This window comes from Nyctibius grandis, chromosome 6 (genome assembly GCF_013368605.1).
Source record: "Nyctibius grandis isolate bNycGra1 chromosome 6, bNycGra1.pri, whole genome shotgun sequence".
Classification (NCBI taxonomy): Eukaryota; Metazoa; Chordata; class Aves; order Nyctibiiformes; family Nyctibiidae; genus Nyctibius; species Nyctibius grandis.
In genome coordinates this window covers 85,017,457-85,044,472 of record NC_090663.1, presented here as the reverse complement: position 1 = coordinate 85,044,472, position 27,016 = coordinate 85,017,457, and the positions used below count along the sequence as shown (strand labels likewise).

At 38.8% G+C, this 27,016-nt stretch overlaps 1 protein-coding gene across 6 annotated transcripts in view; it reads right to left on the bottom strand.

The window, feature by feature from the left end:
• Nucleotides 1–27,016, bottom strand: part of CAMK2D (calcium/calmodulin dependent protein kinase II delta) — a 157,263-nt gene that overhangs the window by 30,423 nt on the left and 99,824 nt on the right. For all 6 annotated transcript variants that reach the window (XM_068402619.1, XM_068402620.1, XM_068402623.1 and 3 more), the window contains 9 exons: nucleotides 25,616–25,681; nucleotides 23,009–23,081; nucleotides 17,044–17,146; nucleotides 10,796–10,879; nucleotides 10,062–10,156; nucleotides 8,619–8,741; nucleotides 7,867–7,950; nucleotides 7,093–7,135; nucleotides 3,052–3,086 (listed from right to left, as the gene is read on the bottom strand). In XM_068402619.1, the coding sequence (XP_068258720.1) occupies nucleotides 3,052–3,086; nucleotides 7,093–7,135; nucleotides 7,867–7,950; nucleotides 8,619–8,741; nucleotides 10,062–10,156; nucleotides 10,796–10,879; nucleotides 17,044–17,146; nucleotides 23,009–23,081; nucleotides 25,616–25,681 (706 nt within the window). The remainder of the gene's footprint in view (nucleotides 1–3,051; nucleotides 3,087–7,092; nucleotides 7,136–7,866; nucleotides 7,951–8,618; nucleotides 8,742–10,061; nucleotides 10,157–10,795; nucleotides 10,880–17,043; nucleotides 17,147–23,008; nucleotides 23,082–25,615; nucleotides 25,682–27,016) is intronic.

Sequence of the window (27,016 nt, the reverse complement as noted above, 5' to 3'; positions counted from 1 at the left end):
GAGAATACAGCACTCAGTAAAAGCAGAAAGAGAGAATGTAATTCTAAATACAGTTATTTCTTCTGTGTAAACAGAACTTGGTAAAACCCTTTGAATCTTAGAGAGAAAACGGCAATAAGCCTGTACACTTTCTCTCTCTCATAGAACATATATGTGTGTTTTTATTAATATAGGAACACACAAGGTGTATTTTGCACCTATTTTTAACAGCAAAGGGAAAGGATTCCAAAAGGAGTAAAATGTTTTCCTATGGAACAGTTATTCTAAAGCTGAATTGTGCTTATGTGGTGACCTTCTGTTTGTTGTGAAGAAGGAAAACTTGCCTACTAATGCATTGCTCGTCAAAAGCCCCTCTCTCAGGTCTGACAGCAGCGCAGGACAGACACACAGAAACGCTCCGAACAGCTGGGCAGGACTGCAGAGTAATTACTGGTCTTTTTTCAATATATTATAAAACTATTTTAAGAAACAGAACCTGTATCTTGGGACTTAATCTTTCACAGGGCACTTCTGTAACAAAAAGTTAAGCACACCTGATGTCTGGGATACTAGAAATACCCCCAGCGTACCTTTCCAGTGACCCTCACCTGGACGCTGCTACCACTGATCCTCTGTCACCAAAATCCAATGTTCACCCAAAGAACAGACTAGTTACCTGTGTAACTACATGTCTGCTCAGACCTGACCAGCCGTTTGCGCTTTCCAAGGAGAGCTGTACTTCCCCCAGGTGTGGATGAGGGACATCTGCCTTGTCTCTACCAGTAGCATCAACAGAAGCTGGCTGGGACATCCCAGCTGATCACCGTGAACATCTCAAAAGTCACGATTCAAAGCCATAATAACCAGGAACAGAGTAAGTTACTGTGTGGGACCACAGAGGCCAAATGAATGCAAGACTGTAGTGTAGGTTGAGGAGGAAGAGAAGTTACTGAGGCTGCCTGTCAGCTGGGACAGCTTGTGCCAAAGCCCTGAGTGGTGAAGGACGTTAGCTGGGAAGCTGTGGTATGGAAAGGCTGTGGGATTGGTTTTTTTACTCCTGAGCATTTAGCATGGCGTGTTGGTCAACAGTGGCTCAATTAAAGCGATACTATTTCACTGGGCGATGTGGTTTGTGTTACATTTTATGATATTAATACTACTAGCTTTTAAAATAAGGAGGTTTTACAAATTAATAGAAGGCTGTTATAAGATTACTATTTTGTTACTATTTTTATTTACTAAGGACAGCTGCATTGGCCAATGTTACATCTACTTTTTTTGTTTTCTTATGTCCCCAGGTTAAAAAAAAAAAAACAAAACTTGCTTGAAAGAACTGCAGAACAATTCACTGTGGATGGCATACAGCAACTGCAGGCTTAAAATTCCCAAGGTTGTACTTTAAAGTCTTGCAGCTTCTCACAGTATGTTAACAAAACTAAACGCAACTGATTGATTTCTAAGTGTGAACGTTTCACAGGAGGAAAACAATCTGTCGATAAAGATCCTCACCATCATCTGAACACTCGAACTGGACTTCCTTTTCTGAATTGACCAGTCAGAGAGAAAGGAAAAGAAGAAAATGTGACTGGTTGGATTTGAAGTATCAATGCATGGAGTACAGTATATTTCTGTTTTGGCTTTTTTTTTTTTAAAGACAGCTTAAGCTGTAGGAAGGGGTGGAAAAATGTTATGGAGTATATAGTATCTTAATAACAGAAATGACAAAACCAGACTTCCCCAGATGTAAATTTACTCCCTTCGCTCCACATGACCATGCAGACAAACAGCAGACACGTAAAATGTGCTGAAAACCAAAGTATCAAACCCCAACAAGTGTAATTCAGGCAAAATTTTGGCAACAATTGTTTCCAGTATTATCATCAAAATTGAGATATAACAAATACTATCGTAGACCTGTAGGAGGAATGATATGTAAAAAGGAAAAGCTGGTCAGATAGAGTACATAAAATTTATATATTCCACAATGAAAGATGTTAAGGGTTTTCCACAGGAACGATAGAAAGTACTGGAAGTGTGCTTCTCCATATAACCAGGATATCTACTACTTGGCAGCGAGAAGCATTGGAATCGTAGCGTACTCACTTCATTTTAAGTCAGTCTCATGATTTTTTTGATAGGAAAAGTGTGCGTACGTAGGAGAACAGGAACAAATATACTACGAATCTGGTATTTAAGTATACAATGTTTTTTAAAGTAAAAAGTTAATATTAAATAGAAAATTAAAATTCAGGTCAAAGACACACTTCTGAGTAAACACACAGAGCACAGAAGAATATCTTTTGAATGATATAACGAAAGCTTTAGGCACTTATTTTAGTCTTCAGGAGTCCTCTGAGAAAAGAAATAAAATATTTTTCGTTGTTGAGTGATAAATTTTTTTTTTCTGGCTGTTTTTCAGAGTATTTATCCAGAACGTTCATTTGTGAAGCATCTCTCCTCCTGCAGGGTCTGGTGACATGAGAATAGGAGCTCTAAATCATGTATGAAAGCTGCCAAAATGTTCCCTTCTCAGCAAGGTCTGTTAGTCAGGATGAGCTGATTTGCTGAGATAGTAAAACCTCGCAAGTTCTGCCAAATATAGCGAGTACATGTGGCAGAACACACCTCATGTGGAGCCAAGCCTACCAGTAAACTTTTGGTCTTCCATGAAATCTAATGAAAAGTCAACGGGAAACACGGAGGCAACAGAGCTGCAGATAAACACTGATACCTAAAAAGCTAACATGCCCACCACCAAACCATTATTTGTATCTATATGCTAATTAATAACATTGAATCATTAATTACACAATCATCCTTCAGTAAAACAGCAAGAAAAGCATTTTCTCCAGTAGTTTTTTATCTTCCACTTATTAAAATGCTTGGTTTTCAAATATTTATTTCATTTTTTAAGCTTCACCTACTATCTTTAATCACTTCAAATACACGATAAGAAGCACTTAACAAATTCTATAAAGGAAAAAAATAACAATAATCAATTCTAAAAACTGGCAGAAGTTACAGATAGGTGGTGACTAATAAAATAGATTTTAAAGCACGTGTTTAACCTACCTTAACTCCATCTGGCTTTTTCAGTAAACTCTTGGCTGCTGTAAAACGAGACAAATAACTTGTGTCAGGTGGTTACCACTGAGGTCAACCAGCTGCGCAGCAAACCCCCCCTGCCTCCCAGCTGCAGACATATTTTCAGCTTTTGTTTCCTCCTTTGGTTGCTCTGAGTATAGGAAATGGAATATTTAAGGAACTACAAATACTTAAGGTTATCACACATCTCTCTTTCCCTTGATTAAAGCTGGAGATTAACTGTACTTATGCAAGGAGAGACCTCCTTGGGTGGCACAGAGGGAATGGAAGCAGCAGCTTTGGATACGTTCATTTTGTCAACTTTGTTGATGGGGATAGTTTAGGACGACTAAGAAAAAAATACTGTTCTGATGGCAGAGACTTTGAGAGCCCACTGGCATCTTAATGGTGTTATTAATATGACAGGGACATAAAAGTAACCAGTATCAGAGCGATAAGGTACCTAAAGAGCATCGGGGGGTACAATACTATCGATTCCACCTAATGAAAAGTAAAGTGGGTTTTAAAAAAGCACGTCCAAGCAATGGTTCTTTGGGGACTTCCCACCATGACAGCATCAGTCCCTTGCGTGAAAGGTCAGGAAAGTTGCAAATAAGAAAGGAAGAACAATCTGCTAGCGAAGTGCTGTTTTGGAGGAGTGCTTCCGAGGAGTTAATAATGACAAATGACAGGCTTTGCTTCAACTGCTGATGAAGAAAACCTGTTATTTTCTGGACGGTGTTGCACACTGATCAAATTTCTTCAAAGCAGTGGGGACTGTTGGGCAAAATTTCGTGTGCCATAATGTTATCCTTGTGTTAGGCTTTAAATTCCACCATTTAAGACCAGCATCAAGAACGGGGTCAAATAATTCCCAATTACTAAATTTGGAGGGCTAACGTGCAAACAAGCACACTGCAGCTCTGAACCTCAATGCCTTCGCAGCAGAAATACACACTGCGTGACCTACCAAATTCAAATAAATTATTCACTAAAGCGTAAACGCTCCACGACTCACTGCCAACGACTTGAAGGATAATAAATTACAAAACAAGCCTGGCGTTTTTTGGTTTTCTGTTGTTGTTCATGATCCAATCTTCCTATCAGAAAGTGTATCACGGCTTAGGTTGTAAGGAAGTGCTGCTCTAAAGATGCTGTTTTGCTTAGAAGTAGGAAGCCTTTTTGAAAGGGAAATGCTGCAGCCAACAGTATGGCATCATCAAAGGGAGGCAGTCCTGATGTGGAGCTCCCATCCTCACCAGCATCTTCCCCTTTAAACAAAAAAAACCCCACAACTGGACCTTCCAACCCTAAGGTTGCTCAAACTAGCTGAGGATATTGGAGTTATTGAGTATGTGGTTTAAACTTCAAGTTAATTTTTGTCTTTGAGGCTTATTCTCTGGCTACATCTGCATTAAGTGCTCATTTAGCTCTGGTTCAGAGCACAGAAAATGTAAGATCACCTTGGAAACTGCACAGAAATAACTAATGTCCATTATTGTCTTGCTTACGTTAAAAAACCTGGAAAGTGAAGCCAGGTTAATATTTATAATTCCATTAATACATCAGCCCTCCAAATGCAGTTTATTAATTATGGACATCAGCCAACAGTACCACCAAAACTCACAAGGCCCAAGATCTACAACTAAAATGAACAAAAATAAATTTGCCTGCATTATGCAACAGGACCATTGCATGTTTTTATTTACAGAAACATGTAAATTAATATTGAAGATAAATTGTTTCACACGTATCTTTGAGATAGGATACACCCTGTTGCAATGTGTGCTTACAGGACCCGATGCAACATGGCCTTAGATTTTACACTACCACAAATATTGTGGGCACTCCCTTAACTTCAGAAATTCATTTAGGGAAAACGAAGGGCAGGAGCTATTTCTAAAACCTAAGGCCAAAAAACCCAGAAGTTCATTGCTTTCAAAGCCTGTTTTATACCGTTAGCCCTTATAAAAACATGGGAAAACATGAATTAATTCTTCTAGGCTGCTGTTCACAACAAACTAGGTCCTTTGGCTAGATTTGAGCATAAAACTTCTGAGTTCTTTTAATGCTTAACAAACATTACATGTTATATGTAAACGATTAAATGAAAGCCAGTAAAATGAGGGCACCAAAAGCAATAACTACAAATACTGTGTTTATGGCATTGCCAGCGTGTCCTTCGAGATGTGCCTAGTATGGATTATTATGCAGTATTTTATGTTATAGGACATATTCCATATTCAACTGCCTTTGTTGGTTTTGATTTGAAATGTATTTTTAATAATAGTTTGATGCATCTTTTTGTAAGCACAGATACTGCATACAAATCAAATATTTAGGGAATTTGCAGCAGCAAAGCAATTAGCATTTTCTAAATTAAGCCCACAATGAAAGATTTCTTGCAACTACAAGCAACAGCTATAAATAAAATCTACGGCAGCGCTAATAGGCCAGAAAGCAGACTGAAAGAAACGGTTGTGACAACATGTAGAAATTAAAGTGATTTAGGACAAACAGTAATTTTGATTTAGAAGAGAAAAAAAGATGTTCCTTTCACGTGCTGAGGGTCTTACCTCACAAGAAATATACATTCCACATAAAAGGAAGAAAGAAAAAGGAAAATAAAACACTTTTATAACCACATCGTTATGGACAAATGACCGTCAAACGCATGCTTTGCAATGAAATACAATGAATAAACAACTTAAATAAAATGTCATCAAGGAAAAACATGGGTCATTATGGTGTAAAACAGAGATGACAGGTGAAAAAAATCCAAAACAAAGCCAAAAACCCTGTTTGCTTCTCATGCCGAAATACTATTTTAAAGTTATTTCAGCTTTTTTTGCTTCATGAAAGTTGAAATTGACCCTTACAGATACAGACAGTGACAGTTATGAAAAGTGATGAGAAATGATGTATTTGATATTTAATAATAATTCATTTTTACAAGATACGCAGCTTACAGCACTTCCACCTTTAAAAGGAACTGGCAGATACTGGCAAGTCATTAAGCGTTAACCCAATGTAATTTACATAAACATAGTCGTCTGTGTTATAGATGCGTATTAAACATAGGATCTTAACTAAGAAAGAAATTGTATTTCAAGTACTATGCAAATTGAACAAGTTGCTCTTGCATTCATGATTATGTAATTTATTTTGGATGATCCAGTGCTTATTATTATTCAAAACATGCCCAAAGCACTATCATGGTTTTGTCCGTAAATTAATTTACGTTACACTCCAACAGTTACATCACAGAGCAGGAGGAGATGTAAAACCACTGATTTTTAAATTTGGTGTTCTTTTTCACTATTCACTTGAAATCTCAAATGGCAAAATGAAGAATTCTGCATAGCATCAAAGTTTTGGCAACGCTACTATTGAGGACGATTCTAACTCTACTAACAGCAAACTTATTTTAGCTTTTGCTATTAAAATTCGTTTAGTATAACGATCTAAATCTCCAGGGATATCACTACAAAATTATTTCATAAAGAGGAAACATCTCTTGTTATATTCAAGCTAGGCATTAGAAGGGAAGGAAAACGACTCATTTTATTATGTTTCTTACTCCCTAGCACGGCAGTAAAGAATGAATGTGTATTTTTTTTTTTTTTTAAATACAGGATACAACAGAATCCTGCAACGACATTTCAGGTATATAAAAATAAGTAATTTTAAAAATGTTGTTTGGTGATACTCATGCATGTGGAGCTATTTTCAATCTTCCTCCACCAAAATAGACAGGAAAACACTGTCTGTGTTTTGACAGCTAACACTAAAAAAGAGAAGGAACTCATTCTACTGAAAATTTAGACTGTCATCTACAAGAGAGGCTATTTGGCCCAAACAGTTTAAATTCTTGTTTGCTTCTGCAAAGGAAACAACTTAAGATCTATCATATCTAGACGCTCCTGAAAAACAAATATCTTCCTGTACTAATGAGTCCTAATTAGATCTTAGTCATCACAGACATCAAAACATCAAAGACCATATTAATCTGGAGCGCAATGAACATACCTGAGAAATTTCTGGTAGCCAGCATAGTTGTCAAAATGGCCCCCTGTGTACACATACATTTTCTCAAATTAGCATCACACTTGTGTAAAATTCTGAATGTGAACACGACACGACAAAAAGGAAAACACGTGTGTAAATTACATCAATTACTAAATTAACCCCGAAAGAATGGATTGTCTGTGCATTACCTATCATACGTGATGCCACGAGTGCACAAATTGTAATTTAATCTGAATTACACACCTACCAGCAATCCTGATTATCTCAAATATTTACCAATTGTGAGTACATAATGCACAAACCATGAGTACTCACAGGCACAGTAGTTGTCAGCAAAATACACAGCTGAATATGACACAGACTTTAGTAATGTGCTTAGATTCTTTTTTTGGGTAGGAAGAGGAGTTTATTTGTAATGTGCTAATTAGAAAAGTTCACATCTGCAAAGTTATCCTGTCTGGTCAGGAGAAAACAAAAAATAATCTAAAAGAATAATCCTATGGATCTTCCTTCAAGGAAATATTTTTAATGTGTATAAATGAAGATGATTGTTATTATTTTTAATCCAACCAAATCATGCGATGTTCTATTCACTTTCATGAAAAGTTTCAGATTCTCATGCTCAAAAGCTGATCATCTATCTAATAGTTCATTTAAGTAGAGTATTCCAGAAAAAATTTGCTTAGGGACCATTTATTTTACACACGGAACACAAGTCAACATACTTTCATCTTTCCAAAATTAGCTACTCCTTGCAGAAGTTTTCATTCTTACCTTTAGTTTTCTTCTTGCATTGAATTTCTTCAAGCAATCTACAGTCTCCTGCCTGTGCATCATAGAGGCAACAGTAGAACGTTGCTAAGAGGAGAAGAAAAGAATCATTTTAATGCACCCAGCCAGAGGTCTAGCATTTTATTTACTCTGCAACATACATATTACAACTCACATAGTCCAAAACTTAGGCCTTTAATTTCTACCCTGTCTGACTATCCCTTTGTGCAGGTTTCTACACATTTGGGAAATTCCAAATCAACAAAGCTAAGGTCTTGTTTTACTCAGCCTTTCCCATGTGTAAAGTCCTCTTGAAAGAATTGGAAAGTAGTCCTGGATCCGGTAACAGACCAGCAGCCTCTGCTACCTGCAAGTCCCTTAATTTCATTTACATTTCATGCATATCATAATGGTTATAGGGAAAGGAAGATATAAAACATTATCTAACTGAAAATTACTTTCTTGTACATTTTTTCCCTCTGATAATATAAATAATGCTCTGATTTTGTAACTTCTGCACCACAAAGTCAAGGCAAAGGAGTTTGTTTCCACAAAAATCTCACCCCAGGCTGAGACCTCAATATACAACACTATTGACCATATCTGTACAACTACAATTTTACACTCCCCTAGTGACATAGCTGCACGAGTAAGGACAAAAATTATCCTCTGAACACCTTTACTGTATGCTGAAGTAAGCCATAAGGCTGATTTGTCTGCCAAATTATTCTGTTAAATCTGTGGAAGTTACTTACACAGATCCATGGATGCTTTAGTGCTTCTGATGCCGTGATACGTTTTGCTGGGTTGATAGTAAGCATTTTATTGATAAGGTCTTTTGCTTCAGGAGTCACTGTATCCCATTCTGGTGAGGGAAACTTAAGAAAAAACACGTATGTGTATGTTATCTTGTACGATCTCTACACACCCTTACCTAAGGATTTTTACTGATGCTATTTCTGTAACATTAATTGCTAGCACAACTTACCAGTTTTAAGGGGAAAATGTAGTTTGGCACAATTAGGGAAGTTTGAATTAGCCAGTTTTATAAATAATGTTTTTCTTCTTTACTATTTTGACTTTTTATTTATTTGGTTCAAATGCATAGCATTTATATATTTACACTAACACGATGCCAATTGAAATTCATAGCATAAAGTAACAATGGCAGACAGACTAACAAATTCCAGCCATCTGAGAGGCACGTGGTCATACTGCACTTAATACAGTCCTAGTTTCTCTTTTAATAAAGACAAAAATATTAAGCACTGTTATTCAAACTCCTTGTTTGCTTTCTTTCCATGTAAATCTTAATGCTAACTGTATAGTTATGGTATATAAATCTAACTAGTTATAAATTAACAACTCCCTCCTCAGCAAAATATTTATACACGCACTCAAAGAGTCTGCTCAAATGCAAATGAAATGGAAAAAATACATGTCTTAAACTATGATTCCTTGTTCACTAGCAAGAAGACTTGCAGACCATAAGTTTATTTTCACTAAAAGGCCATAGCATAACAACTCCCTTTTCAGTCGTCACCCTCCAGGACTGGATCAAATAAGAGCTTAAAAAATAGAAGGTGCTGTCTTTTCCTCTTCATCCTTCACAAATGAATAAATTTGAGCACCAATAGCCTTCTGTTTAATTTAATATACATGGATGATGCTGCAACATTCGTAATGCCACCAAAGCATCAGTTCTTACTTACCAACAGTCACAATGCTTTTTGTTGGAATACACATAGCTAACGAAACCATTCCTTTTGAAAAGCTCTAGAGCAGCTTGTATTTCCAAAAGTGGGCAATAAAACAGCATCAAGGCGTACATTTAGGGAGCTTAGGACTTCCTAAAAACAATTTAGAATAACTGATTGGTTGAAGTGATAAATCACAAGGGAAAACACAGGCCCTCGGGAGTTCACAGAGGTCTGAAGAGGCTTGTCAGGATAACATAAGCTTGCATGGTTTATAGAAGGACCAGACAATGAAAGCTTGGAGTCATAGGGAAATAAGATTTAAACTAGCACGGGATGTTCACACCTCAATAACACTCAAGTTACTAAGCAACATTGGCTCGAAGATAACCAATACAAAAAAAATTTTAGGAAATAATTCTAATTTAACTTTTCCCTCTAGAAAACTCCTATTTAGAGGTACAATTAGAAATAATTGAATAGGCAGCGTATGGTACATACATCATAAGCACCAGCCTTGATCTGCTGGTAAAGCCTGTGCTGGTCTTCATCCCAGAAAGGAGGATATCCCACCAGGAGGATATACAGAATGACACCTGCAGAAAATTCACAGTAGTATTAAGTGATTTTAAGAAACAAACTCTGGAAAAATTCATTTTGCACCTGACAACCATGTAAAACAAATGGTTCAAAAGTATTATCCCAGCTACTGAAAACCACTGCCTATTCATACAAAAGAAAATAGTAAATGTAGGGTTCACAAGATAACCTCCTCTGCAGAGTGTGGGCAATAACGAGTATCTGACACAGCATCAGATCAGGAACACTGAAAAGGTCTAGCTAGCTGGAAAAATAATTTTCAATGATCACATACGTTCTAGGAAAATGCAGTTCACAAAACATTTAGTTTCACAGTTTAAAACTGCAGTTCTAGTCTATTGGTCAGAGCAGATTATAGGCTGCTTGTGAACCAAAACTAAGGCCCAGCTCTGTTATGTTTCCTAACTATGTTATGTTTCCTACACATGGCCAAAAATGCCACGAAATCACACCTTCACAAATAATTAAAACCAAAATGAAGCTGGTAGAATAACAAAAAATCCGATGACCTCTTCTAAAAATTGATATTCAATTTTACTAAATACATATTATCTGATACAGAATATAATGTATTCTGGACATCATCTCTCTCCTTTATGGTGGACTGAACATCGTCTTTCAGAATAATTTCTTACCACATGCCCACATATCCACAGGTTTTCCATAAGGATCTTTTCGTAACACCTCTGGAGAAAGGTATCCTGGAGTACCAGCGAAGCCTGTCAAAAGGCAAGGCAATGATTCTCAAAAGCTGTATGTGTTCCACAAAAATCAAGTGATTCTCATCTCAGCCCACAAGACACAGGACATTACTTCCCAAGCCATCGACCACTAACTGCTTCATTTTGAACTTTTCTTTTTATGGCGAATCACCTAGAAGTAACAATGTGAATGCTTACACAGACTTGGTACATCCCTTTCTGCCACCACATCTGGTAGCTGAGAGGACAGCAACAAGCTGGCTGGTTACCCCTCTACACTGGCACTCCAGATTCAACAGTGGTGTCAAGGATCTGGTGACAGTGCAACAGAGGAAGGTTTCCAGAAAGATTACAAGATAGCTGACGAAATTTCATTCATGACTTCTGCATTACTGTAAGCTGTAGCGAGACAGCCAGTAGTGAGGTGCAAATACATTTGGCTCAGGGTCAAGGTCAAAAAAGTTAGCCAGAGTAAGGGGAGTGTGGGAAACATTATCTGAGTGATCCCCTTGGAGATACTAACTGAAAGACAGAAAATTCACACCATTCATGCCAAAGACTGTTACTGGTTTTTTTTTTTTTAATCGTTAGCCTAATTTAGGCTATTTTAAAATAGCTCCAAACTATAAAAATTAAGACTGTAAGCATGACTTGCATGGGATTTCTGGGAGTCCATCAGCTGTCAGCTGTGAAGACCTACCACGCACAGAGTACCTCCACTGACATTTATGGGGAACTGATGAACAAAACAGAGAGGCAGCTAGGCTACAGCATCCTAACTATAAGGAGCAAGTAAAGAGCCCTAGTCAGTCTTACGGCAGGGCAGATTTCTGAGGAAACAACGTGCGGGGCAAGATCTAAGAAAAGGTTATGTATGGAGAGATCTCTCATTCAGATGAAAAAAAAAGAAAGTAAAAACACTCTTCAAATTTCTTCACACCAAAGTGGAAACTCAATTCAGCCAATGCCAGATGGTGGAAAGTAAACGTTCAGGATTAGCCTTCACAGGAGCACAACTGGTTATTACTTAGTATGAAGCCCACCAACTTAGGGCTCAGCCTTCTGACAGCCTTTGCTGTTTGTATTTCACGCAGCTACTTCTAATATGACCTTTCCACTGCAAAACTCATTTCCGTGAAGTTGTTCCACTTCTGGAAACCTTACAAAGTTTACAAAAAGCATCTCTGAAGTAATCTAAGCCTTTAAAATTTCTATGTTCTTTTATTCATTACCAACAGAATTGCCTTCTCTTAGGAGAAATGCAAAATGTAGGTATAAATGTAGACTTTCCTTAGGACACTGTAAATGAGAAAAACTTAATGAGCAATAAGATTCTGTACCATTTCAGTTAGTACGACTGTTCTTTCAAGCATCTTTGCCTAAAATAAATGCTTGGGAATTCTTGAAAGGTGAGAAATTGGTGGCTTTCATGAAGGACTACATGTCATTTCTGAAATATCACACTGGATTCCACAAAACTTCTGAGAGACGGTGATAATGTATGAAGTGTACAGCTACAGAAAAGGGAAGCCTTTGCCCTGCAGCTGGCAATCATTTTAGAGTGGGAGGAGGAAATGAAGGAATAGATTCTGTATATTCTACTGAGAACATAGCTAATATTTTCATGAAAGATACGCTTGGTTTTTGCAGTCTCCTGATACGAGAGCTATGAATTGTTAGAGAGTACTATCATACAGGAAACACATCTTAAGCTCCTTTGAGAAGCTGAAAAATATACGTTCTAAGTAGCTTTAAATAGAGTGACGTTTCGTATCCCTTCCTGGCTGTAGGGCTCTACATTGATATATTTGTTCATTTTAAAGGGGAAGTAAAGTTGTCTCGACTTTCAAACTTACCATAGCTTCATATTATGCATCACTTGAAAAGAAACTTTAAAGCAAAAATAAATATAGCACTTAGCTAACTTTATCTCTTGATGAAGATACAGAAAGGGTCTAAACAGAAATAAAGGGTATGGTTTTAGTGCATATTCTGAAGTTGTTAAAAGCAGCAAACACAGAAGAGTACACAGTCATGATTTCAGTGAAAAAGAAAAAAAAGCACTGAAATTTTTAACTGTCATTTATCAGGTAATTCTATAACTGGTCAGAGGGATCCCAATACGAGCGTGTACTTTTCAGAAAAATATTGCTAATCGTAGTAATTACTTCAGCTAAAACAGCTTGCAAAGCTGGAAATGGTTTGTGACCGTACAGTGTCTACAAAAGACTGCATCACCTTGTACTCCTATCATCATATGATTTAAATAAGTACCCAGAGGCCCGGGACAAATGCCATGCTTTGTTGAGTTCAGTGGTGCATGGGCACACGAGATGGCATGTTACTCAGCCTAAATAGCTTACAGCCTCAAAACCCTCTTATGCAAAGATTACACATAGACTTAACTTCATAAATGGTGAGCACGTCTCTTGAGTCAAACCTGGACTGAAGGTTAACTATAATCCCACAACATAAATTAATGCAGAGACATGCATCTTAAATACACAGCAGAAGAGATTACTGCTCTAAGATCTGCCCTGTGCTTTCATCACACCCCAGCTCGCCTTACAGCCTTTCTCAGCACCACTCACACAAGGATTCCACAATAAAATGGCACAATAAACCATGTTAGTTTAAATGGTGTAAGTCAGAATCATAGAATCGTTTTGGTTGGAAAGGACCTTTAAGATCATCAGGTCCAACTGTTAACCCAGCACTGCCAACCCCACCACTAACCCATGTCCCTAAGCATGGTTGTACATCTAAGTTGTACATCTTCGCTAACATACATCCCTGTGACTCAAGAATAAAATTTCAAATGAGTATGGTGAGAAGATATGGAGAAGGTGGCAGCAAGAGCAAGCAGCTGAGAGTAAGTATATGGCAGGAGCCTCCTCTTCTTGCACCGCTGGATCCAAAAGGCTAACTGTATACAACCTAAATTAATGCAACTAGCAAACTAATTCAGTGAAGCTACTCAAATGACTTAAGTGGTGTGTATTTTAGTCCTAGTTGCAGGGCTGGACTTAATCGAAGATGAGATGCAACTAGGACTAAATCTAGCTACCACTGAGTTAACTGCAGTCCTGCCACTGACTTTGGCAAGGGGCAAGGAGTCAGCTGCCTGGGTGAGCCAGCCTGAGGCTTTCCCAGCACATTCAACACCTGCTAGCAGGGTGGGGTGTTTCAACTAAACCCTGTTAACATCTTCTACAAACAGGCCAGGAACGGGTTGGTTTGACAAACACACAAACCAGGGAAGTATCCTGTTGTATCCAAACACCCAGAGCTCTAGCCAGTTTCCTGCTGAGGCACAGCCGTGGTTTAAGCAGAAAAGAGACCATCACACCAGAAGACTACACCCCCCAAAAAAACCAAACCCAAAACCATACTGATGCAGAGCTGTAATCAGAATCAGAGCCTGCCATGAGTCACTAAGCGCTGCAGAATCCAGTGAAAAGCAGAAAAATCTTCTGGAAGGAAGCAAGAAGTAGTTCAAAACATTGAGCACATCGGTGTTCATGTTTTGCCTTGTTAAAGCAGTCATAAAAATGAAGGCAGGCACTCAGACCACTACAGAAAGGTTTTGCAGAGGAAGTTCCAGAAAAGGTACAGAACCCACTAGTCTTATAGAATACCACAAATTAAGAAAAAAAGAGCCACATTAGACTTTCTTTCTATTACTGCCAGCTTACGTCTTCCTTACACATATATTTTGAGGACATTCTAATGTTCAGTCCCCCTTCTACCAAGTTCAGCATGGCAGCCCACACGATGCTACAAGTCTAAACCAAGCACTTCACAAGAACCAAATGACCAGAAAATAAAGTGCAAGATTTTACAGGGAACTGCAGCCTCCTGTGCATCACCTGCATCCACACAGATGTATTCTCCAGAGAAAACATCCCTGAAGCCAAGTTCATTCTGCTGAGTTTTTCTGGAGATGCTTCCTGTTTACCTGATGTTTTTTGTCACTATAACAAACCACTTGTGTTTTGTCTTATTTCTATTTCACTCCTTTTTTACTGGTCATTTGTTAATGTGCAAGAGCAATCTTCTCTGTCTTTTGAGGATTACTGAAATCCATTTATATAAAGGCTGGGATTTAAAACAACAGGCTAGCTTATAAAACCGTACCAACATATGTCCAACGGTACTGCCCGCGCATCCACATGTAGCTATATCCTAGGTTTCAAACACTCAAATCTCTCAACCCACTGCCTGCACAAAATCCTCTGTGCTTTTCTTCTGAGCTTTGACAGCAAGCTCACAGTCACTTTGTTCAATTTTAAACTGCACTTTCTAGCTGCTGTGAGAATAGGTAGCCGCTATAAATATTTCATTCTGCATTTTTTCCTCCTGGGATTTACAATAAATTTTGTCCTGTGCTTCACATCTGTTCCAAGCGGGTGGTATGCGAGGTAGATGCATGAAGTTGGTACATGTCCTACTATTTAAAGTGACCAGTACTAAATCTCTTTCACCATTTTCCTTTGAGCATCTGTTAACTGTAACAAACAATCTGCAATTGGCACCTTTTTTTTAATTAACAAAAAAAAATAGTTTAGTGGAACTGGAGAGAAGTGCATACTGTTTAACTCACTACCCCCATCCTCTTCTCACAACCTGAAGTGGAGCATTGTACAGGACATGTAAGATACATTCCAGGCATCGATTTGGAGACTTGGTTTAGACCATCTGTTGCCACCTTCATGAAGGCAGACACCCTCCCTCTCCAACATTTCATGAGCAGGTCTGAAGCACAGACTGTGCTCTCTGCTGGTGGTCACACGCACACACAGAGTTTCCTTCCACATTCCCACACATCTCTGTCACCTTCACCACCAAGCAAGCCTACTCTTGATCCCTTCCAGATGAAGATATGTTTTCAAAATCACTGAAGTGGCTGAGAAACTCCAGTCCCAACTGCAGAAGATGTTTGTAAGCTGTGGGTAGACAACCCTTTCCAGACTATTGTGCAAGGTTCCAGATGCTCTCAACCACCCTTTACCTTCCTGGGTTTATGCTCTCCATGATCTACTACGTGAGTTGCTTACATATCAACGACTGCACATTTTTAATAAGCCAGCTTATTTTGACCTCAGTGGGTCAAAGAACAGTTTTATGAACAGTTTTACTTGCAGGCGTGGAAGGGAAGTCACCTCTAGGACAGCAATATGAACAGCTGGGACAGATAACTTGTACTGTCACAGCAACATCTGGACGTGGATGACTGTCTGCAGTCTCAGGTACTCAAATCCCTTCTTTTTTTTCATTCAAGTCACATTCCAAAGTGCTTCAGAATAAAATTTTCAGGTATTTCCAGCTGACAGACAAAATGTTTTGACGACTGGGCAGGTACACTCAGCAGTATTAACCTACAGTTTTACTCCTCAGTCACTGAGCACCTGACTGGAAACCATCCATCTCCCTCCCAGGCTCTACACCCGTATTTCCTTCCTCTCGATATACAAGAGAAAGTGGGAGGAGAAGGGCTTGTGTGCACCCACGTCTCAGTCAAACTTACAGGCTGACAAAAGCCAGGACAAGCCAGGAATCAGGAAAGCTAAGTTTCAGGGTCAAGAAGTTTCAATGGCACTTAGATTACATGTGAAAGGGACATTTGTAAGGCTGTATTTACTAGAAGTATGAATTAAAAAACCCTCTCCCTCCATCCTACCCCATACCAGTACTGCTGTGCTAGCAAAATCCCCAGCATGAACACTGTTGTGCCAATAGAAGAGACTTTAGCCAATTTATTTTATGTCATTTGGTAAGGTGATTTACCTTTGCAAGTGAAGAGGAGGCTACGAGGCAGAGCCCCTTCTTGTCTAAGGAAGCTCTGAGATTTGGAAAAGTAGCCACAGGTCACTTTTGAAGTGTTTGGGGATTTTTGTTTGGGTTTTTTCTTTCTTTCTTTTTTTTTTTTTTTTTTAAACAAATAAGGTCTGCTGCCAAGCTCTGTTTAATTTGGTGGGAATTACAAAGTTCTTCCTGGAGAAAAAGGTCTAAAGTGTAGTCAGCTGTAGAGACTGAGCTATGAACAAAATACCCCTTAAAGCTACATATCAAGGAGTCACACAGCTGCATGTTTTACACTAGGGTGAGAGCTAGGCGGTTTGGGAGGCTTAACGGCAACGCTGAATAAACAGTGAGAAAAAATAAAAACAATATTTACTTACCAAACCAAGCCTGTTGTTCTCCTTGGACTTCTATAGCCAATCCAAAGTCCGCCAGTTTTACTGCTGCTCCCTTGGATTTGCTAGCTAAAAGTAAGTTCTCAGGCTTTATTCAGAGAGAGAAAAAAATTGAGATGAAAAGGTAAGTAAGCATATTTTAGGCAGGTTTTCAACTTTTTTTTAGTTAAGGTAGTCTAGAAAAGAACAAATACTAGAGGAGTGAAAAAGATAAAAAAACCATGCGTTTTCTCCATGAAATTGCAAAAACTGCACTTTCCATTCCCACTTGGAAAGAACCACCAGGCCTGTAAACAGCCTACATGACCCCACGGCAGCAAGACTAAGGCCAACGTGCAGATCTACTAGAGAAGGAGGTCGGCCAGAATGGTCGTAGGGAACTGCGACACCTGTTCGCGCCATAGGACAATTCAGGGACTCCTAAGAACTCGGTACTGGAAAAATGCTGCAGAAACTCTCCCAAAGACACGTATTCTTTGATTACTAGTCTAACCTAGGCAGTTTGCAGGATTAGGCATCCGTAACTGTCAAACAGAAATACGTTTTGCATGACAGTTTAACAATAACAGGCGTATTATTATATTTGCATTCAGAGGGCAGGTGTATTTACATTGCAAATCTTTCAGCAAACCCAGCATGCCCACATTTGTGCTTGCAGAGAACCTATTACAAACAATATAAATTTGCAGAAGTTCCCACTTTGCTTTTCTTAGGGTACGTTGGTCACATCTGAAATCAAATGCTACGGTACGCTCACACAATTAAAAGGGAAGGACTTGAACATAACAATGGTGTTCGTTGTACTGTTCATAATGTATCCTTTTAACTGCATTTAGCAAATATATCAAATGCAAAGTGTCCAAAGAGAACTTTTCTCTATGAAACTTAACTTTTTTTTAAAAAATAACTTACAAAATACTGTTGAATTCAACAGATTATTTCAGACAACTGTGACCTCTATAGTATTTTATTGCCATTTCTTTCTTTTCTCTCTCAATCATTTTTAAAAAAGATTTTGTTCTACTTTGACATAATAACAAAACCTCACTTTCAAGGGTATTGCTGTGACTCTTCCTGAAGCAATTTTTGTAGTGATCCATCACAAAGGAATTCACTATCTCCAGTCTGGCACTGGGGACCCAATCCTGCAAACTCTTAAAAATGTGTATTTCATTTTAAACCCAGCAGCAATCACAGAGGCTTCCAAGGGACTATTTATGTGATTACAGTTAATCCCGTGCAGGTACTGAGCTTGGAAACAATTAAGATCATAAGCTTCTTTCATCAAAGGCTATCTTTAACACATCTGTCAAGTACCCAGCAAAATATGCTTGAGCCTAATTAAGACCTCAACCACGGTGATTCTTCTATTAATTAACAGCACGACTGACCCTGACAAACTCGTCAGTCTAAAAGTGTTTTTTTCCCTCTCACCAAACTGTGAAGGAGCATTTTTTCAGCAATTTACAAACACCATTCTCTCACTCATCCCTCTGTTGCTGTGTCATAGAAAACACAGTATTAAAAACCTTTCATCAACAGTGACTTGATAAATCTTCTATTTCCACATTTTTAAAAACTGAGACTAAGGCCCCTCAGAATAAAATATAATCTTTGTATTCACTTAAATTATCAGTAAGCGCCTCAACTACATGATATCAAACACTGACCGAACAGCTGAGGACTCTTCTCTAGGCTCACCAACACTGATTTAAGCAATGTCACACCGCTCATCATTTAACTACACTAATTCCAACATACAGTCCCATAGTTCTTGAAGGTTTCCTATCAGCGTGAGAGAAGTTTACAGTAATTGCTGCCTGGAATGCACTTCTTACATAAACCTCCTACAGCAAGGGATGATCCTATTTGGTTGTGACCTTCAGCGAGCCAAAGGCAGCGAAATGCCTCACCCTCTTGGTTGAAACACAAGCGCTGATCTACCAAGCACGTATCACTTCGCAACAAGCGACTCCATTCAAAATAGCAGTTTTGTGTTTTCTGCTGCTTTTTTTTTTGTTTTTAATTTTTTTTTTCCCTTGGGATTTTTTTTTCTTTAATTCCATTCCGTGTCTCTGCCAATCAAAGTGCCCTGCAGAAATACCACTGTCATAGGTGAATACGCTTCAACAGAAGCTGAAGCTGATTTCCTGATTTACTCCTACGCCAAAGACAACAGCCTTATGGGCAACGTTGTGTGGGACTATGCGCTTAAACAACATACAGCTGTCATTTCAGGTTGACCAGTGGCATACTAGATAATTATCATGCATTAACTTAGAATGACTGCAATTACTGGGAAAACATTAACCACCCAGTGTGGGCCACTCAGGACTCGTGCTTTGGATTCAATAGTGTCACCTTGTGTTACCGGTAGCCTGGCTGCAGTCAAGCATGTAGAATGGGAGTGTTAACTACTAAAATTACTTACAAATACATTAACTTGATTTATGCCTTCTTTTTCCAAAGGCCTTTAAGTCTTAGAGATCAAGTACTTATGCCTCTGTGTATTTCTCCTTGAATATAGCTCAAGCATCTGCCTTTTTGTTTGTTTAATTTAACTTCAACAGGGAATGCAAGAGGGATGCACAAAATCATAGAGCTGCACAAAAGCAGCAATGCTGCTGACTGCCAAGAACTGCAATTCCTACACAGAAGTGCACTTTTACCATCCGTTAAAGACAGGTTGCCACTAACAGCTTAATTTTTTCTGGATCTAGGGTCCACCACCATTCTGACTTACACCAAGGATTACAAACACAGCAGCAACAGGCACTTCTGCAGGGCATAAAAGGCTGCAAAAGGTCCTCTTTCTTTGCTACTAAATTACACTAAAAGGAAAGTTAAATGAGATTGTCCAAAACCTCCTCCTCTTGTTGCCCTCCCTACCCGCAAACACATCATCAAATTGTCGTCTGAGTTATCAGAAAAAAAAATCCATCAAGTTTTGCAGTTTAAGGATCCACACCAGGCCATAACCATCTTCTGCATGTCTTGTAGCTCTGGCATCTTCTTGTTGGTTCAGAGAGTTCTGCTGCGATTTCACCACGGTCTTCCCCTTCACTCCTTGTTTTTTTTCTTTTGCCACAGAGTAGTAATTGAGGAAGGATGGTTTTCTGCTTCCTGAAGTTTTCACTTTCAGAGGTGAAACTGGGTACTACAGCTTGGCACAAAAACTTTTTCTCACAGTTTTTTCAATTCATCCTGGATTTGCCAGAGCAAGAAATCCACACACGGTTTGGAGCGGGGAACAGCTGGATTTAATGCATTTCCAAAGAAAAAGTTATTTTGTGTGAATGTATGAAAAGCACTAGAAAGCCTTCCTTATTCTGTCAGCTTGCATGGCTCCAATCCTTTTTTTTTCCATTCCTTTTCACGCTAGAAGCACAGTACTGCATGTACGGGAGGACAGGAATCGCTGGAGCAGCTGGACAAATCTGACATCCTTTCATTTAAAGTTGTTCCGTGTTACCCGGCTGCCACGCAAGATTTATGGACTGGACAGAGACTTGGCAGCCTCCTGTCGTACAACCGTGACACGGGAAAACCCAGAAGGGCAAATTGGGTAGAGAGTTTTGTGTGCACGCCTGAAATCCATCATGTTCTCTGAGCTTTCAGAGCGTAACCCTTTATGTTCCTATCGAACAACGACAGAGACTTTATAAATTCAGACAATAACTACAACAGTTGTTTATTTGGGAGTGAAGGATGGCAAGAAAGATGACAGCGTTCCGATTCCAATGTTATTACTAATGATAACCACTAGAAAACTCCTGACCTGGGAGGAATTCCTGCTCCCCATAACTCGTTCAGAAAGGAAAATAAGAGACAAAGCAGCAGTGCCAGAAGGAATTAGCGTGTTTCACTGCCTTAGCCCACATGCCATTTTTTCTCTGCCTTTGTAAAGGATCTGATATTTCAGACAGTGCACTTCATTTGATTTCAAAATAAACAATCTTTTACTTGAGGATCTTGAAGCCTAAGTGCCCACATTAAGTCCTCTCCCTTTCCACAAGCCTAGTTTACTACCAGCTTTGAGACAGACTTGTCTCTCTGAGCTTCCCAGTAAAAGAAAATGATCTTTACTTGTTTCTTTCTGTGCCAACATGCTTTAAACACAGAGAGCTTTTCTGCAGCAGGCATCTCCAGCCACCTCGATATGTCCATGGTTAAGAAAGAAATAATGCTCTTCTCAACACAGGAAGTTTCTTTCTGAAGCTTCTATCCCAATGCTACCGTTTGTCCGGAAGGAACTCTACTCCTGAGGTGACCACGGTGAGAACGCTGCAGAAATTCCTGCTTTCTAAAGATGTCCTGTAGCCCAGCCATCATCTGGAGGAGAGGGAGGTCTTTGGGCCAGCAATCGCATAGCAGCTGGCCTTTCATCACTGAAACGTGTGATGTGCAAATGCTGGTGTGCTTCCCAGAAGTGCTCCAAGTTATGCTGATGAGAGATGGAAAGTTCCCCCCCACACCCTGCCCCAAAAGCTCTGGATGACACAGAGGAAGATCGTGTATTCAACGAATCACGCCAAAGGCTTGAAAAGCAACTACTCTCCTCCCTGGTACTGCCAACAGGTGCCAGCAGACTCTGGTGGCTGTCTTCACAGCCCATGTCTGGTCAGCTAGGTTTCTCCAGTGAACGCCAGTGCTTCATTTTTGCGCGTAGGTGAAGCAAAATAAAAAAAAAAAGACAAAAAAAGGCAGAAAGGAAACCATTCACATTTCCACGGACCAAAGCTGTGTTCTGCTAGGGTTTGCTGCTCGCCGCCATGGAGGGCTCGGCAGGGCAGCAGCAGCACTCACCTTGAGGTCGCGATGGACCACGCCTGTCTGATGGCAGTGCAGCACGGCCTCCAGGATCTGCTGAATGCAATGACTGCATGCAAACACCATGGCCGCCCGTTAGTGCCAAGCCTGCGCTCGACGCCCGCACGCCCGCAGCCAGGCGCCGGGGACGGTGGCGGGGACGGTGGCGGGTGGGCGCCGCGCTCCCTGCCCCGTCCCGCGCTGCTCAGAGCACGACGGCCTCAGGCAGCGCCGCTGCGGGACCCCGCACGGTGGCAAGGGGCCGGCCTCGGAGATGTGCTTGGGGTTGGCCGCTTTTTTTTAAAAAAAATTTTAATTTAATATTTTATTTATTGATAATTTAAAAAAGGAATTTAAATTATTTTATTTTTTTTTAAAATAAAATTTTTAATTTAAAAGAATTTTAAAATTTTAAATTGTAAAGAATTTTAAAATTTTAAATTTTAAAGAATTTTTAAATTTTAATTTTTAAATTTAAAAGCATTTTTAAAATTTTAAATTTTTTAAAATTTAAAATTGTTGGAAGAGTGTACAAATTTTGCCAATAACTCATTGATGAGCTCGTATTAAATATTTGGCATTCTCTGTACTCTTTCCTCACCGAGAGCTCTCCCAGAGGCGTTAGAAATTGTAGCAGCCATTGAGGTAACCAAAAAACCCCCGCTCCAAGCAAGGTGTTTTAGGTAAATCATTAATTTAGCCGGCAATTAGCACCACTTGCCTGAGGGTTCGTCATACTCTAACGCAGCAGCGTGCGACCGGTTGTTCTGCTACTGCAACCCAGGGTGTCAGAACAGCAGTGGCGTTTGAATCTGCAAGCTGACATACATCACAGCCCAAGTTCACCTCCACGTGCGTACGCAGTGGTACGTGGACAGCCTGAATCGAATACCAGACGCGTTCGACAGCGTGGGATAAATCCAGCGCCTCGGAAGGAGATAATTTGGCCACCGTTCCCCCTTTTGCCATGATGTATATTAGGCCTGTAGACTTGCAAACTGGAAAGAGGCGTCATGCGTTATTTGTGGGGTGAGTGGGGTAGGCAAGGGAACATCGCAGACAACCCACCCTCTGCCCCTACCCAGCAGCAAAACGAACCCCCAGAACTCTTATATCCAATTGATGGGCACCAGATACTGACCTTCAGGTCTCTGTGAACTATGCCATTTAGATGACAATGATTAACACTTTCTAGAATCTGCTGTATACAATGACTGCAAAGATACAAGGGCAGAATGGAAGGGAGAACATTTTTAAAGGCACATAATCACATTAAATATAAAATAAAATGAAAAAAAACGTAAAGAACAAAACCAATTTTACACCTCCTGACAAGTCTTAATTGCACATTGAACTGGAAAAAGACAATGTTGAATACAGAGATATTTCCAGCTCTAACACATCCAGAAAACAAAGCAAAACAACAACAACAAAGCACAAAAGACATTTAACATGGAACATGTGACACCTATGAGACAGAATCATCAGATTGTATTTTCATTCAGCAGTATGGAAGCTTTTTCCAGTTTCCAAAGACTGCTTTAGGAAAAATAAAGTGGAGGCAATAAAACAAATTAGTCATATGTTTTTGGTTTTTTTTTTTAAAATTTTTACAGTGACGTTAACTTTACAAGTGCTGAAACAAGGAAATGTTCAGAAGTGAAGTGGTACACAGAATGAAACAAAGCCAAAAGCTAAGGAAAAGCAAAACATTTCTCATTTTGAATCTAATGGTCTCTTAAAAACTACTAGTGGAATAAAGCCAAGTCATTCAGAAAGGTGGCATGCATTTTCATTTAAAATAGCGTCAAGCACTAGTTTCGTTATCGCTCACGAAATGCAAATCCACATTAAAAATGTAGACAAATGTTTTATTTTGGTGCTTTAAATAATTTAATTAGCACCTATTTTTCCATGCCAAGTTTTGGCCAGCCTATGATGCCAAAAAGCACAACCAAAGTATTCACTTTTTAGAGCGCTGGCACTTTTTCAGATGTTTTTCAGCACCACAAGGGCTTATAAATTTATTTTTCTAAAGATATCCTTGTGGCAGAGGTCAGTGACTTTAAGTAATACATAGTAGTTAAGGGCCAAGGATTTGATACTGCTCATCCAAAACATTTTGACTATGGAATTCAGAAGGAATGGTCATAAATCAGTAACTGGAGCCCAAGCCTGAAAACCCTTTCTTAGGCGAGTAGTTCACAACTCACTGAGCAGGACTGCTCGTATGAGTAAAGGCTACTTGCGTGAGTAAGGGCTTGCAGGAGCAGACCAGTATTAACAGTCCTAGGATATGCATCTATAAAGTTCATTATTTCTATAGGGATACAAACACACACACACACACGAATATCTATATAAAAAAATATATAAAAATACAGAGATGCATCATAACTAGATATTTCACTTATTTGGTCAAGTTTTTACTGAATATATAAAATGCATATATGTATATCCAATATATACATATATGCATAGCCCCTTCCAATATGTCATAATTCTAGAACAGAAAAAAAAAATCATTGCAATTTTTCCTTTTAAATCACAAGTATCTTAAAAACACACAATGACACCATATGCTGGCCTTTGGCATCAATATTACTTGCTCGAATCACAGTAGGCAAAAAATCATCCAAAAATGTTTTAAACATAGTTCCTCTCCTTCCAGCTCACCTAAATTACTAATTTTGTTTTCTCTTCTACAGTGTGTTTTGCTATGTGTTGTTTCACATTTAAATGCTTAAGTAATGATGTTTCTACCATTTCTACAGGAATTAGTAAGAGCAATAAACAGTAGAAGCTTCCTAATATTCAGAGTAACTTCTTGTTTGTTCATTATTATCCTGCCACTGTTGTTAGGGACATTTAATGCTTTCCGGTCATCTGCCAATTAATTCCAAATGTAACAGAATAACTGAAAATTATATGTATTAAATACATATCAATGGTGGTGTGTCACTATGAACACACAAAAACATGAGAATTCTTTAAATTGACTTTGAGATAAATTTTCGGTGAAGAGTGTAGAACATATTCTCTTTAAAGTAATTGCCTACAATGTTTAAGATTCATAATTATATAAGAATATTTAAGATTTATTATTATATGAGGGCAAACAGCTTCTGAGATGGAAAAATAGCCCTGATACTTTATGTCAGCATGCAAATTATGATAATTGTCAACTTATTCTTCAATTTTTTCAACAAGCACTTGCAGAAAATTGCTAGAGAATTCATATTTGAGCTCAGACTATGAGATGCACAGTATAATTGCTCATTGATGAAACACAACAAAAATATTTAAATATGAAAAGGAAATTAGTACTTCTGGACTGAGAACAAAAATGATATTTAATGTGAAATTCTTTCAAGACCAACATATATCTCAAACTTTGATCAGCAAATGTGCAAATCCCTGGATGAGACAGCTGAAATGTTAGGTCCAGTTTGCAGAGGAGAAAACTGGGTAAGATTATAGCAACTTCACAAGTTTACAAAGATTTTAGCACACTGAGATCCAAAGTCAGCTTTTTCAGATCAGCAGACATCAAGGCTTCATACGAGTTCTCACCACACAGTCGTGAGCTCAAAACGCCAAACTGTGCCCTTCCAAGTCTACGAGAACTCTAGGAGAAATCCTAGAGTCTCACAGACTGTGCTAGTGAAACTGATGCCAAACACCATGAAATATTTAAGTAACTATCCTAGAATTATTAAAGGCAACATTAGAAAACCAAATGACTTACCTGGCATCTGCTTCACTATAATATTCTCTTGCAACTATATCTTCAAACAGTTCACCTCCAGTGACTCTGTTAGAAAAAGCAAGATGGGAAAGGAGAGTTCAGAATTGAAAACGTGCATCTTAAATTAACTTGATAGGGAGAAGTCAGAGAGGAATAACTGAAATATCTGTACAGAAATGCAAGAGGTCTTGACCAGCAAGGTGAAGGAACTGAAGCGGAAGGTTTGACCATCCAAATCATTACATGAATAAAAAGGATGTGGTGGAAGAGCAATAATGACTGGAAAATAAAAGCAAAGAGCAGCAGCTTATTGGGTGAGATGCTGTACATCAGTTAAGGATGTCAGCAGTAAGTAGTAAAACTCCAAGAATAAACTGAACTGACCAGCAAGGAAAATTGTGGCTGTAGTTCAGAACAGCTCAGGATAAATTGAGAACTGCAACATAAGACAGATTAAGAAAGGAGAATACAATAATGCTAAAGGCAGTTTAGCTTGGCAAAACAAAATTTAAGAGACATGAAAATAAATACTGAAGACAAAGAGCATAAACTATGCTCTCCATAGAGGAGAGCCGTAAGGGACAATATTGGTACAATAACAAATAAGCATATAATATCTATGAATAAACATAAGGTTAAAATCAGAAGTTTTCTAACCATCATAAAACTGGTGTAATTAAACAGTTTCTGGTAAAGGAACTGAGACAGGTGCTGTATTTTTAAGATGAAGATTGATGAGCTGCTGAATCAAATCATAAAACTGGGCTGCCTGTGTCAACAAGAGGGTGGACTCAAAGAAACAGGAAGACTCTTCCCGTACTATACTCTTAACATTTCTCTTTTATGGAATATACCGGCATATTTTCACAGCTAAATGCAAATCTTAATATATTCAGGTGCTGAATGGTTGAAAACAGATGCAGGCCTTGAAAATACACACAGTGTGGAGTACCCAAGAGCACAGTCTCACCAGAGCACCTGCACACAGCCTCAGCAGGCAGGATGCACGAGTCAGTCCTATTCCTGCTTTCCAAAACCTTCATCCTACTGATATGCCAACGTAAACAATTCCTAGATGGGAGATCAATGTTCGTATTTCATTGCTGTTTATGAATGCAGTGAATTTTCATACAGCACGTTACATTCTCAATAAATTCCCAAACGTAAAAGCTACAATGGGCTACAAGATGCTTAAAGATTAAGATGCTTAAAAATCTATACTACAATGAATACAATTATTATTGAATACAATTAAGTTTAATAGGATTAAAAAATTAAAAGTGAGGATACTTGGAATCTTCAGAACCATAACATTCATTTGCAAATTGCTGTACTAACAGTTTGTTGTAGATCCCAGTTATTCAGACACATTAGATGACAACAGAAATGACCTGCTCAACT